This window comes from Palaemon carinicauda, chromosome 18, assembly GCF_036898095.1.
Source record: "Palaemon carinicauda isolate YSFRI2023 chromosome 18, ASM3689809v2, whole genome shotgun sequence".
Lineage (NCBI taxonomy): Eukaryota > Metazoa > Arthropoda > Malacostraca > Decapoda > Palaemonidae > Palaemon > Palaemon carinicauda.
Window position 1 is genome coordinate 84,302,138 of NC_090742.1, and position 15,000 is coordinate 84,317,137.

The window sequence follows — 15,000 nt, forward strand, 5'->3', positions numbered from 1 at the left end:
TTTCTTTTCAAGAAGTTTTACCGCTCTACTAATAGTATATTTTTTTTCTTTCGAGAGCGGGGTCACAGGTCAACATATATTGTACTCAACGATATACATTTTAACATTTGAAAAAAATCTTTACAGCTTGAATTTGATAGGTTTGAGTAACAAAAAAGCAATGAAAATATGCATATTTTACTTTTAAAGTCGTTGCAACAAAAAATCTTTAATTCAATGTTGAGAGAATATAAAGCCTAATCACTAATTAGTCCCAAACCTTTATCTACATCAAGTAGCTCTTGATTAAAAAAAATATTATAGTCTTACCTCATTTAACTCCTCTTCGTTGTTGAAATATTTTGTAGCAATAAGCATAATAGCTTCCGTTGCATCATACTGATAACCAAACCTAATTAAAAAATATTTTGATATAAAGGAACATAAGAATATATACTGGAAACTTATTGTAAAACTTTGCCAATTTGATAAACAATGTCTACTCACTAACAGGGATGAAAATACGAGATTTCTATTGAAGCTTGTATATGACGAGAATTATAGAACACCTATTAATTGGTTCTTTGTATTCTGTTTTTATAATGGATGAAGGATATTGTTACATAACTATGTGTTTATCAATAATAAAAAGAATGCATCTGAAGCAGAAATAGTTTGAAAGACACTTGTAACTTACATAGACTGGAGTTTGGACCAATGCTGACGACAGAAATCCCAGAGTATCTTTTGTTTGCCAGGCCTTGACGCCATTGAATCCAAAATCATATAGGAATCATGACTTCGAATCTCGTTCGCTGAATAGATTGATAAATTGAGGTACCTGTCGGGTTGAAAATAATTATTGATATATTACCTTTTTGATGGAAAACTTAGATTTTATTATATCAACATTATCTAGTTCCATTCTTCTCGTAGACAATATTTTTAGTCCGCGATAATTACGACACCCAAGATTATAAAATAGATTTATTACATACTATTTTATGATTGGAAAATAGGTAATTACCAGGTAGAATCTTTTAATTAAATAGGGTATTTAGGAAAGGGTTACCATCGCATATGTTAAAGCTCTTATGTTGACACATTTGTCCTTTTGAAAAAGTAATACAAAGTCGTGTTTCTCTACCATGTTTAGGACAATTTGCTGTCCTACAGTCATCGTAAGTAGAAGCTTAGCAGTGAGCTAGTAAAACTACTTGGAGCAAATAAGTACACTGTAACTTTCCCTTATATACCTTAGGTGCTAATGCCGTCAAACTTACCTGTCCTTGAGAGTAAAATCCTTATTGCAGCTCAATGCCTTAATCAGATTGTCTTTCTGATCATTACCTTCAATTTCCTTGAATTGTTGCCATGCAAACTCCCATTCTTGTTGCCCACCATGGGCAATAGCAGTGCAGCAAACTAGTTTCATATATGATGAAGCAAGTCTGAAATGGAAAAGTACCTTAAAGTTAATACAAAGCTGTATTCTCAATATAAAGTTAATAAACAGACCTAAACATGAAAATAGTAAGTTGGCCAGGACACCAGCCACCTGCTGAGATACTACCGCCAGAGATTTATTGGCTCCTTTGACTGGCCAGACAATACTACATTAGATCTCTCTCTCTCTCTCTCTCTCTCTCTCTCTCTCTCTCTCTCTCTCTCTCTGGTTACAGTTCATTTTTCCTTTACCTACATTTACACCGATTAGTCTGGCCTATTCTTTCCACATTCTCCTCTGTCCTCATACACCTGACAACACTGAGATTGTCAAACAATTTTTCTGTGTTCAAGGGGTCAACTACAGCACTTTAATTGCTCAGTGGCTACTTTCCTCTTAGAGAGGGTAGAAGAGACTCTTTAGTTGTGGTAAGCAGCTAGTCTTGGTTAGTGCCATAACCTCTGTACCATGGCCTTCCACTGTCTTGGGGTAGAGTTTTCTTGCTTGAGGGTACACTCGGGTACACTATCCTATATTATTACTCTTCAGCTTGTTTTCTTTAGATTTTGTTATAGTTAATATATGAGAGATTTAAATTTATGTTGTTACTGTTCTTAACATATTTCAATTCAATTGTTCATTACTTCTCTTGTAGCTTATTTCTTATTTCCATTCCTCACTAGACTATTTTTTTCCTGTTGGAGCCCTTGTGCTTATAGTATTCTGCTTTTACAAGTAGGGTTGTAGTTTAGCTTATAATAATAATAATGATAATAATAATAATAATAATAATAATAATAATAGTTTAAAACGACATGTAATTGGATCAGTGAAACCCTTACTTAGTTCCTTATGGTACAGTATGACGTAGGGTGTCTTGGACACAAACATAAGATTTGATGGTCGCAGAGGATAAAGTACTGGTTGGAAGCTTTGGAAAGTGTTTGCAAGAATAGACAGATAATATTAGATATGAGCAATAGTAACATTATTAAGGTAAATAAAAACCATGTAGAAGGAATGATGTACAGTATGTTGTTTCAGGCTGAAAGACTGTAGACGAATAGAAAAATTTGATTCATATAGGTATTTGAGAGTAAATTTAATGGATGATTTGCCGTGGCAAAATCAAAGCAAGGAAGTAGCAAATAAAGGTTCTTGAAAAGGATTAGGAAGAGATTTTTGGTATTCGCAAAAATAAGGGGAAATTGATAATTGAACTATTGTTCAATTTTAATGTTTTGATGATATATATATATATATATATATATATATATATATATATATATATATATATATATATATATACTGTATACATATACATATATATATATATATATATATATATATATATATATATATATATAGACAGGAAAGCAAATGAGGTTGACAAAGCTATGAATTCAGGGAGTGGCTATGGTGTAAGAATTTCTCATAGAATTATTAATGAAATCTCTACTGTGGCAAGAAAGGAGAAGCATATACCTATTAAAAAGAGAGATGGATCTTTTATAACAACAGAAGATGAAGAAAGGCAATGTTGGATGGAACACTTTAGTGAGATCATGAATGGGAGAAACGAAGGGAATAATTTGATTAATATACCTGAAGCTGTGGAATACCTTGGTGTGCTCATGAATGAATTCAATGTGTTTGAAGTCGAAGCTGCTATTTAAGAACTCAAGAGATGGAAAGCCCCTGGATACGATGGAATAACTGCTGAGATGATTTTGGCCGAAAATAAAGTGACCCAAAATACTTACAAGATTATTTTGTAGAATGTGACGTGAAGAGGCAAAACCTGATGAATGGGAGCTAGAAGTGCCAAAAAAAATGATATCTGACTGATTGCAATAATTACAGAAACATCACACTTACGTCATTTACCATGAAAATATATATTATGCTCATTCTAAAGAGACTGGAGAGAAAGATTGATGAAAAGCTGAGAGATGAACATGCAGGATTTCGGAAGGGTAGAAGTTGTACTAACCAAATTTTCATTTTAAGCCATGTTGTGTGGTGATGTGTAGAATATAGATATCCATTTTTGATGGCATTTATGGACTATGAAATATCCTTTGATAGTGTGCACCGATCCATTTTGTGGAGAGGCCTTTGTTACTATGGAGTTTCTCTTAGATATGTAAATTTGATTAAGTCTGTTCATGAGCATAGCAGGTGCAAAGTTAATATTAATGGAGTCCTACCAAATGAATTTCCAGTGAATAGTGGAGAACTCCGAGGGAATGTGTTGTCACCTATGTTGTTTATCCTCCTCATGATTTTGTAATACACAGAACAATTGGGGATGGCGGAGAAGGATTGGACTGGATTGGTGACAGGAAATTTGCAGACCTAGATTATGCTGATGACGCTGCCCTTATTAGCAAAATGCCAAAGGACTTGCAAAGCTTGCTTAACAGAATGTATGAAATATTTCATGAGGTTGGGCTCAAGATAAATAGAAGAAAGACAGAGATGATGAGAACGGAATATGCAATGGAAGATCAAATATCATTGGAATAAGATAGGATTAATAAGGTAGAATCATTTAAATGTTTAGGACCTATGATCTCTAATACGGAGTCTTTAGAATTGGAGTGCAATGAAAGATTGAAAAAAGCAAGCCAGACAAGGGCAAGGTTAAATAAAATTTGGAAATAAAATTGCCTGAAATTATTATAGAAAATCAGACTATATAATAGTTTAGTGAGATCGGTGTTACTGTATTGACATGAGTCGTGGTATGACAATGAAACAATATCCAACAGATTTTGTAGATTTGAGAACAAAGCCTTCAGAAGAATATTGGGAGTTAAATGGCAGGACAGGATTAGAAATGAAACTTTCAGAGAGATTACCCAAGTACCATGTGTGGATGAGATCATGGTGAGGGGTAAATGGAGATAGTTTGGACATGATCTTCGCACCCACCAAGAGATATTAGTTCACCAAACTTTCAACTGGGCTCCACAAATCACTAGAAGGGTTGGAAGACCCAAGCCTATATGGCTGAGGACTATGAAGCGTGTAGGAGGAGATGATGAATGGAGAAGTATTGATTTAAAAGCTCAAGATAGAGACAACTGGCGAAATCCATCTGATGCCCTTTGCGTCAATAGGCTTAGGAGGAGATGATATATATATATATATATATATATATATATATATATATATATATATATATATATATATATACCCTGTATATATATATATATATATATATATATATATATATATATATATACAATCAGAGTTACCAGCCTTGGCAATCTTTAAAGATCAAGAAGAGCATAATTGCATTATGAATGCTGTAAGAAGTAATAAACAACAAAACCTGACTGAGAGGCCTTAAGCCCCAGGATCAAACCTAGATCTAGATATTATTGCTCGACCAGTAAATTGAAGGTAATGGAGTGAAGCTGCATTTATTTCTAGTTAATTGTTTGGAGCCGCAGCCATTATCTAATATCGTTGTAAAACTGTCATCTTTCATATATGGATATTTGAAACTCTAAGTGTCAGTATGTTAGTAATGTAAGCCCACATAAGATTGAACTGCAGTAACATTTCCAAATGAGAATCATTATATTCTTTTGCTAGTTTGCCAATTACATTAAGGTATATTCTACAACTACCTAACATGCCCTTACTTTCATACCATTTGATATTAATCTTTATAGTAATTCTATATAATCTAAAGAATTAGTAATAAAAGAAACTAACTGATTATGCTGAGGGTCAAGCATCCATGTTTTGTAGAGTTCTTTGGCCCCCTCCACACAGTAGACATGACCCAATTCGCAGGCCCAATGAGTAAGTTCAGGATTTTTCATTTCATGCCAGAAATTCGATGAAAGGGGGTTTTCGAACCCCAATTGGGCAAACAGGGGTTCTAGTAGTGACAATATGTAATTCTGAAAATTAGAAAATATTACTTTCTCTTCTGCTGAATTAGAATTTAGAATTTTTACGTATCTGAATTTCTGTTCTTCTAATATAAATATTCATCTTATCAAAATTTGAAATGTCTAGGTATTACTACCCAGCAAAAGTGAAACAAAGATACCTTCCTTAAAATATCTTATTTATCAAATAAGCTTCTTTATATATGATACCAATAAAGTTCAAAAAAAGTTTATACTTATGAGATTTTCTTGAATATATTATTATTATTATTATTATTATTATTATTATTATTATTATTATTATTATTATTATTATTATTATTATTATTATTATTATTGTTGTTGTTGTTGTTGTTGTTGTTTTTGTTATCTTTGCTATTGCTATTTATATTATCTTAAGGAAACAGGCTAAAGAAATGCAAGCTTCCATCGTATGGAAAAGCTAAGACAAGAAAAACTTGAGAAACACTACAGTATTGAAATAAAAACTGATAGCAAATGGCAATAAATATAACTGGATAAAAAGATTTAAGAAATGGGCAGATAAATCAGTTAGAAAATAAAACCTCTAGCAAGACAACTCCAAGTTGAAAATGTAGAAGACCGTGGTATGCAGGCTACGGCACAGTCCAGGGCATAGTTACATCGGCTATATGGTTACCAACGCAGTAAAACCGTTAAATGTGTCAACAGATGTAGCTAAGCAGCCACCACTAGCGGCAAACATACTTCCATTATTTAAACCAAATGTGCTGAGTGCCCTTAGCTACCATTCAACCAAAATACATACGGCATGCATAAAAATAAAACTACAATCTATGTAAATTTAGGTCATACGTGTAAATTATAAATCAAAAGCTTTACCTCACTTTCTCATTTTAATATTTCCAGAAGATTATCATTGATTAAGACAATTACAGTTGTCTATAGGGGAAATGCAACAACAGAAGTGAATGACTGATACAATTAGAATTTCCCCACTAGGGAGACAGTCTTACACATGTCAGATCAAATGGAAAGAGGTTATTTTTACAAGGTAAACAGTCCGAGAAAAATATCATTTGTTGTTTAGGTTGAGAAATGCAAAAGAAATAAGAACGTAATTGCCTCCCTAATTTCCTTAAATAAAAAGAACGTTTATGATAACTTTGTACCTTGAGTTCGTCGTGGACATCCGTGTTCGACAACATGGCGTTCATGTAATTAATGTTTTCAAATAATGTGTTCCAAACCGGCAGCTCCATTTCCTTTTGTAAATATGTAGTCATATTTAAAGCCTTGGCGTAGGAGGCTTTCCCTGAAATGTAGGAATTTTCTATCAATGGGAATTTTTATGATAGATGAAGGGATTTGTATATTAGATTACATATGTATTTTAAAAGCATTGTAATGTACCATCAGAGATAAAAGGTCATTATCATATTATCATATTTTTATCATATTATCATATTTTCTTATCAAAGATATTGAAACGTGTAGACAATAGGGAGTTCTGATCTAGTGATTCCACACTAAATTTGCAATCAAAATATAAATGTATATATATATATATATATATATATATATATATATATATATATAATGTATATATATATGTATATATATACATATATATATATATATATGTGTGTGTATGTGTACTAAATATGTGTATATATATATATATGTGTGTATATATATATATATATATATATATATATATATATATATATATATATATATATATATATATATATATATATACACGTGCGTGTGTATGTAATTATGTACAGATATACATATTGTATGTGTGTATGTATGTTTATATGCTTGCATTAAAAAGAGAGAGAGAGAGAGAGAGAGAGAGAGAGAGAGAGAGAGAGAGAGAGAGAGAGATTCATCCTGCTCAACTCACCAGAGAGGGCCAAATTGAAAATATCATCAATTACTTGTGCTCGGTTAACAACATCAATAACTTCATGATCACTTAGTAATTGCTGGTTAAGCAAATCCCAGTTGTTGTCATCATAATGGACTCTGTAAAACCCAGTTTGTTGGAGATTGAAGATTACCCAATGGTCCTTATCTGGGAGGTCACTGACAACAGTACTGGAACTTGAGTTTTTCAACCAGATGAGTGAATCTGTGCTGGTAAAGTTTGGCTTGACTTGCGTGGTGTACCTTAGCGGCACCCACCATTTATAGTCATGCTCGCCAGTACTTTCGTTTCTTGATAGTATAAAACGTTCCTGGGTAAATTAGTAAGTGAATTAATAATGACGCAATTAATGATGATTATAACAGTCATGAAGATAATGATAAGATAGATCCTGGTGGTAAACAGTTTCAAGTATATTTTTTAAGTATATTTAAGTATATTTAAGTATATTTTTCCTTGTAGAAATCAACTTCAGATACCAATATCTTTCAAATTTTCCCAAGAAGTAAAATCAAAACAACAGAGGTAACTCAAATCCTAAACATTCAAAGATATTACTGTTGATGAAATTTTGCTCAATTGAATGAAATATCTTAATACTAGATCTCGAATAACTTCTCCCAACCTGAGACACTTCAGCTTGAGTGCCATCCACGTTCCTGATGACACTGATTACAGGATATCCCATCAGTAAGGTCCAAGAATCCATGATGGCTTTTACTGTTAGATTCCTAGGTAAGACTCCATCCTCATGACCAGCTCTCGACAAAGACTCCCAAAGGTCATCTTGGGTAGCAGAACCGAATTTGCTATACATGCGAAAGACGAGAAAGCATAAATTTCTAAACAAGCCTCTCCTTTCATAAAGAGAAAGTATATTTTGGAAAAAAATCTTCGAAATTTCAAAAAGCCTAATTAAAAAGTGAAGCCCATCATTCCATATGATATAAAATTTATATTAATCACCATATGTGATCAAGTCATGATCGATTAAAAGTGTTCTGTCCTTTTGGGTTTGAGCAAAATCTTTGATCTCAACATGGTTTATTAATAGGGAATATTAAATCTAAATTAAATCAAAGTTTGGTGAGTCTTATTTGTTGTTTACATGGAAGAGAAATATATTACTTACTGGTCACTGAGAAAGCTGAATATACCCTTTTTGAAGGTCTCTTCAGTAAGGAAATGTTTCATCATTCTTATGATCGAAGAACCTGTTATAGATAAATGGTTTTATTATAGAATATAGTTAATAGGAAATATATTAGGTGCAGAAGTCAAAATTAGAGATTAGAGATTTTTCACCATTTTTCCATGTCATGAATATCTTTGATTTTATTGATTTCATTGATTGCTTTAATCATTTACGCCATCTTTATTATAGATTGGTTCAAGATTAGTCTATAGTAATTTTGAGAAGGATGATAGATTTCTTTAGGAATGTATTTTCCATTACTGTAGAAGTCTTCCGTCAAGCAATTTATCATTTTTAGACAGCTAAATAACCCATTCTCATAAAGTTTAGTTAGGAAGTGTGTAGATCCTATATAGCTAACTCAACATTCACACGTAAAATTTGTAGATGTTTCTGAAAAAATTAATTACCCTTTTCGTAAGATATTCTATCAAATATCTTCGATATTTCATCTGGATGGTAGACTGGAACGCTCACAGGATGAGAGTTGAGTTGGCTGTCCAATCGCATAACTTCATGCAAATCCTTCAATACCTGTTCGGTTTCCACGTTCCATTCGGGTTTAATCTGAAAACATAAAACCTAGAATTATCATTTTGCCAAAAGGAAATTTTTCCAATGGCTCGATAGAATTATTAGAGGTACAATTATTGCCAGAATTACTTGGTAAACTAAGATTATTCAAGATGCATATCAATTTCAAGGATGTAATCAGAAGCACATGCTGGGTAAGGTCCAAATGTCTCTCAGATAAATTAACAGTAATTTTCAGTGTACCAGAAAATTTATAATTTCTTAACGTCAAAACCGTGAGTTATATATATTCTAGATGTACTCAACTTAAGCCATCAAGGCCTTTCAATGGCAAACAACCTATACATTTTACTAGTAGCTCGGCTACTTACGCATGCTAAAGCAACATTTTCCATGTAAGAGGCAAAACCTTCATTCAACCAAAGATCTGTCCACCAATGAGGAGTAACTAAATTTCCAAACCACTGATGTGCAATTTCATGAGCTAAGATCCTTCCAACATTATTCCGATGAGAAATCGTTGACGAATTGGCCAAAAGAGACGCTGCTTCACTAGAATTTCAAAATTGGATTAGTCATAAATCAATATAATTAAGTTCAACTTACAGCTATTGCAAAAAAATTATTAATCGTTCTAATAGCAGAAACATCTAGAACTTTAGAATTTCACGAATCAAATCATCTTAATCTTTGGATTGACTTTCTCCTTCTTGATATCTGCTGTTAAACAAAATATTAATAAAGGATAATGGTTACTGTAACAATTGGAAAGATGATCTATTTTAATTCTTATGAGAATCCATAAAAATTATTTTTAAACATGAACAAATGCAACTCACTCATAAACCAGAATGGCACCCCACCCTTCGAAAGCCATAGATAAACCACTAGGGACAGCAACAACATCAAGTTTTGGTAGAGGATAGGATATATTGAACATGTCTTCGAAAAAAGCGTGAGTCTTCTCTGTTAGCTGTAATGCAAACTTTGTCTGATGGATGACTTCATTTCTTGCCCATACTGGAAAGAGATTTAGGGGATGTATGACTATATTTACTGTCGTCAGTTTGGAAAACATAAATATTCGTACTCATCAATTGATAACAAACTCCAACCTATCCAGATTTCTATAGGTGTCAGAATGCTATTTCTTGAAATACTTTTCAAAAAGTATTGCCATACATTAGCGTTCTCCTTAAACGTATTCTGGGAGAGGTGATAAATTACAAATATACTCTTCATACATTTTTTTAGTACATCTGTTCAGGAACATATTGTCATATGGAGTTACAAGGAAATTGTTTTGTCCTTTGGGGTATGCTGGATATACAATGAAAACACCAAAATCTTATGAAAAAAATTTCCTGCTACTAAAAATTCCGGTTTTGTTTTCATGGTCATTACCATATATTGGCGGGAGTCTCCCATAATGTTTGCTGTGTGCACTAGTAAACAGTAAATAACAGATAAAAAATATAAAAAGCTATTATATTATAATAAAGATGGAAAAAAATCAGCAACGTTTTTTGAAATATCAAAATTATTTGTAATTGATCAATAAGATTTATTTTTATGAGGCCCTTCGGTCGTTCAACACAATAACTGTTTTCGTATTACAACGAATTACTCCAATTATATGACACAGTGTTTCAAATCACTCCATGACACCTTTAATTCAGATACTATAAGTTAGAATTGAGACATCGAGAGTCAAGTATTTGTGTTGGCTGTGATATTTCACAGAAAAACAGAACCAATTCCTAAATTTCGAGAATATGAGTAAGTATACATAAAATTTGTATTTTCTGGTTGTTTTGCCTTTTTGAATGTTATGACCTTCATTTACTGCTTTCAACATTTGGATGCAATATAGTAATGTTACAATTAATGCAGAATCTGCTCTTCAGATTTCTTCTATTTTTTGATGAAGTAAATGTATGAATTCTTGAAAGAAAGAAAAAATATGAGTTAAAAACCCAAAGAAACATATTGGGTCATTTTGTATTGCAATATTACACGTCGTTTTTTACTTTAAAGATTCAATTAACTTTTTCGAGCTAAATTACAGAAGAGTTACAGTTTATCTTGTCTTAAAGGTTCAAAGTAACAGAAACTCCACTGTTTACTCGTCAAACAAACTCAGGTGAAGGACAAACCTGTAGTCCGTACACAACAGCGTTTACTGTTTTATTGATACTCAGCGAAATATGCATTTACCTCGAATAGGGATTCCATCATTATTAGTGCTGGCGACGCTTTCTATTTCCGCAATGACGAAAATCACGAGGTAAGTTGACATTGGTGGTGTAGTTTCAAACTCATCTACTAACCACCCTTCTTGTTCTTTTCTGAAATGTGCAAAGCAATTTTGATATAGGTGCAACCTAATTCAAACACTTTTTTCAATTTTCTTATGATAATTTTATAATAATTACTGTAACTTTCAGTACAAAACCCAATGGAGAGTATAAACCTTATAAACGCTCAGCACAATTAACCTCGTTAATGTTGAGTCTCTTGTTCAATAAGAATACTCAGAGAGCTGATGTCAGATTGCTTGATAAGATATCATAGGATATAAGAGCGTTCTTTAGTCCTTAGGAAATGTCAACAAAACTTTCCTATCAGGGAGATGTTTCGCATATGAATAACAAATCGATAAAGTTGGATCCGTGTAATACTTTTAGCCAAAACTTTAAGTGGATAATTATGTTCTGCGACAGATAACTAAGTTTGCTATAAGCTAGTATTAAAAACTAAATTAGTTTAAACAAATAGCAATTTCATTTTAGTCCACTTGGACAGTTATAGTGGTAGTAATACTGTAGATTTATTAAAATTCAGTTCATGTATATTTCAACACCCGTTCCCTATAGTATTTAGAGGTCCTAATCCACACGAGTCTCTGTATTATATATAGATTAATCCTTTCTGTGCCTTAATCACGGGATATAGGAGCAGAACAAATATTTTCCAAAGAGATATTTAACTTCTTGAAACTGCGGTTACTGACAAAATATGCGTCCTGGGTTCAGACAATCTAAAGTCATTTTGCCTATAATAAAAAGTAGTATAGATTACTGATTTTGTGACTTTGTATCAGGGTATGATCCAACAAACCTGGAGATCATTCTCCCTTGCTGTGTCTATTTTCCATAGAATTTAAGATGTCCTAGAGCTTAAAGACTTGAAAATAAAGATATTGAGGTAAATGGGGTAAGGATCTTTATAAACAAAACACCATAGTTCTTCCAAAATCATAAGGCTTTTACCTCAATGGAGAGCATGTTTTATCATGAAGATATAATAGAAATGAAATAAACAGATCAGACATAAAATTGGTGACAAGGCCAAATAAATGTCAACAGGACATCCGGGAAGTTAACTTGGTAGAAGTAACTTTATAAAAACCATAAACAAAATATTAATGGCGATCTGAACCTGCCTAACATATTTCATGCCATTAATGAATTTACCTGTTACTAGGACGTACGGTATATAAACACATGAAAGATTCTTGAGTAATCACTGTCTTGGGGTAGAGTTCTCTTGCATGAGGGTACACTCGGGCGCACTATTCTATCTTATTTCTCTTTTTTTTAATTTTTTCTTTTTTTTCGAGATTTTTATAGTTTATACTGTACATGAAAGATTTATTTTAATGTTATTACTGTTCTTGAAATATTTTGTTTTAATTGTTCATTACTGCTCTTGTAGTTTGTTAATTTCCTTATTTCCTTTCCTCTCTGGTGGAGCCCTTGGGCCTACAGCAGCCTGCTTTTCCAACTAGGGTTGTAGCTTAGCTAGTAATAATAATAATAATAATGATAATAATAATAATAATAATAATAATAATAATAATAATAATAATAATAATAATAATAAGAGTTTTTACAAAAAGCCCCAGATGTTCTTACGAATTAGATGTTTGGCGTAGTGGCATGTTCGAAATTGCTGTCATATTACGCTCTCTAAACAAGACGATATCGAAGGTGGCCTTCAGTGCTGGCTCATCGAAACAAGGGAATGCCCGTCGAGCATGTGTTGGCTGAAAAATCGTTGCTGCAGCACGCCTGATGGTAAAAGTGTTCATCTGATTATTAATTTTCTCTTTTCCTATGATTTTTGTTTGATCATAGCTTACACCAATATGTAGATATTAGATATACAGTAGATCCTTCAGTCTTTTAAAATAAGTTCTTCAGAGTAATTTCCTAACAAATATCGTATCTTTACTTGATATCACTTACTTTATCTTACCGTCACTTTCTGTATAGGTAGACATGAAAAAGCCTTTAGCTTCTTTAGTTAATGTGGCGATGTAGTACATGGAATATCGGTACTTTTTCCCCGCAGTTAATGATCCATTCAGCGTAGCAGTCAGGAACTGTCGATTTGGTTCCACAACGATCATCACAACTTGTGGAGACACGTCATCATCATCCAGTGGTGATATCTACGTGAAATATAAGGATTGTAATTATACAACGGAATTGGCGATGGTTTTAATAATTACGATGATGACTGAAAACTAGATATTGTCAGGAAATGATGTTTTGAAATTGTTAATTATAGAAGGAAATATTATTTTACTGAGAAAAGAAATAAAAAGCTGTGGGTAATTTGATCTTTACTATACCCTAATGAAAATCATTTCACATGTCAAAAACAGTAGGCTAATGTAAGATATCTCGAAGTTAATGGAAGATAACCAGACATAAGAAAGGCGAGATATCTCTACTTAATAACTGGAAAAATAAATCCAGTGGTATTAAGAGACTCGAGTGTTCTTAAAATTTTAGTTATCATTTTATATCTTTCGGTGATGACAGGTTGACAGACGTAATATTTTCAAAGACGAACAAAACTTATATTATTCTGAAAAGGTTATAAAATAAGATTAAGAAAACAATGATCTACGCCTACCGTGACTGTGTGGTAGATGCATTGTATATCAGCTGAATGGAGAGTAATTTCAGACGTATTCTTCAAGACCTCGATATCAATTTCAACAAGGCCATGTATGCTCAAGTTACCATGAATGAAAGGCTGAATCTTTATTGTATAATGCAAGGGTCTTATGGTATCCGGCAATCTAATATCCATTTCATCTGAAAGTTCTCCTTCTTTGTCTCTTACAACTGTTTCTAAGGCGGAATTCGGTGTTGTTTCTTCAATATCCTCTAGCAATGAAGCTTCCGTCGTCCCTTCTGTCAGCCAACTGAATAATGTTGTTGGTTCATAGTTTTCAGTTTCGAGTGAAGAGGGTCCTTCCTTTAAAGAGTTATCGGGTACTTCATCCTTGACGATGTATTGCACAATAGTTGCACCAGTCTTCTCTGGGTCTAATTCTGTGGTTTCCCTGCTTTCTAAATCTGACCTTCCAATCTCATTAATAGCATTAACAGCCACAACGTCATCCTACAAGGGAAGGATTAGAAATTTGTATGCATAGTTTATAAGTTTACACAAATTCTCTTAATGATATTTAATCTTGTTCGATAAGTATATCAAGGTTAAGATAAACCTGACAGAAATATAAGACAACAAATATCAAATACTATTGCCTGCAGTTACGCTAATAGCCTACCTTTGATACTGATGCTATGCCATGCCAAAACTTGCTTGGTACACGATCAGGAAACCATTGTGTTGGAGAGGTATTCACCATGTAAAGCACTTGCATCGGTACCAGGAATAGATACCATCTACTTTGAAGAATCATTCTCTATTTCATAAAGAACAAAAATCCTCGAATTTTTCCTGTCTTTCAAAACCAAAGTTTTTCCTCGTCTCTTTCAAAGATGCATACAATATTTTGTCGCCTAACGCACCTTTTGGAAAAAAATAAACAGTTATAAAACAAAACCTGTCCTCATATATAGAGCCTTGTTTTATCTCCTTTTATACTTGAGGTTAAGCGGTAAAGAGACGAACGTAGACAAAAGCTGCAAAGCTCTTCATGTCTCATATAAAAACATTTAAAATTTCACAAAGTTTCTCTTATTAGACGTTA

At 32.8% G+C, this 15,000-nt stretch overlaps 1 protein-coding gene across 1 annotated transcript in view; it reads right to left on the minus strand.

Annotated features, from left to right (window-relative positions):
- The window catches only part of LOC137657125 (aminopeptidase N-like), an 18,137-nt gene extending 3,323 nt beyond the window's left edge, over positions 1–14,814 (minus strand). Inside the window, exons 1-16 of the mRNA XM_068391484.1 lie at positions 14,575–14,814; positions 13,911–14,405; positions 13,235–13,440; positions 12,902–13,057; positions 11,202–11,332; positions 9,824–10,004; positions 9,356–9,536; positions 8,861–9,017; positions 8,388–8,469; positions 7,881–8,064; positions 7,232–7,565; positions 6,492–6,634; positions 5,156–5,346; positions 1,263–1,430; positions 677–820; positions 310–391 (exon numbers count right to left, since the gene is read on the minus strand). Coding sequence (XP_068247585.1) covers positions 310–391; positions 677–820; positions 1,263–1,430; positions 5,156–5,346; positions 6,492–6,634; positions 7,232–7,565; positions 7,881–8,064; positions 8,388–8,469; positions 8,861–9,017; positions 9,356–9,536; positions 9,824–10,004; positions 11,202–11,332; positions 12,902–13,057; positions 13,235–13,440; positions 13,911–14,405; positions 14,575–14,709 — 2,970 coding nt within the window. The 5' untranslated portion in view covers positions 14,710–14,814. The remainder of the gene's footprint in view (positions 1–309; positions 392–676; positions 821–1,262; positions 1,431–5,155; positions 5,347–6,491; positions 6,635–7,231; positions 7,566–7,880; positions 8,065–8,387; positions 8,470–8,860; positions 9,018–9,355; positions 9,537–9,823; positions 10,005–11,201; positions 11,333–12,901; positions 13,058–13,234; positions 13,441–13,910; positions 14,406–14,574) is intronic.
- Positions 14,815–15,000: the final 186 nt, after the last annotated feature.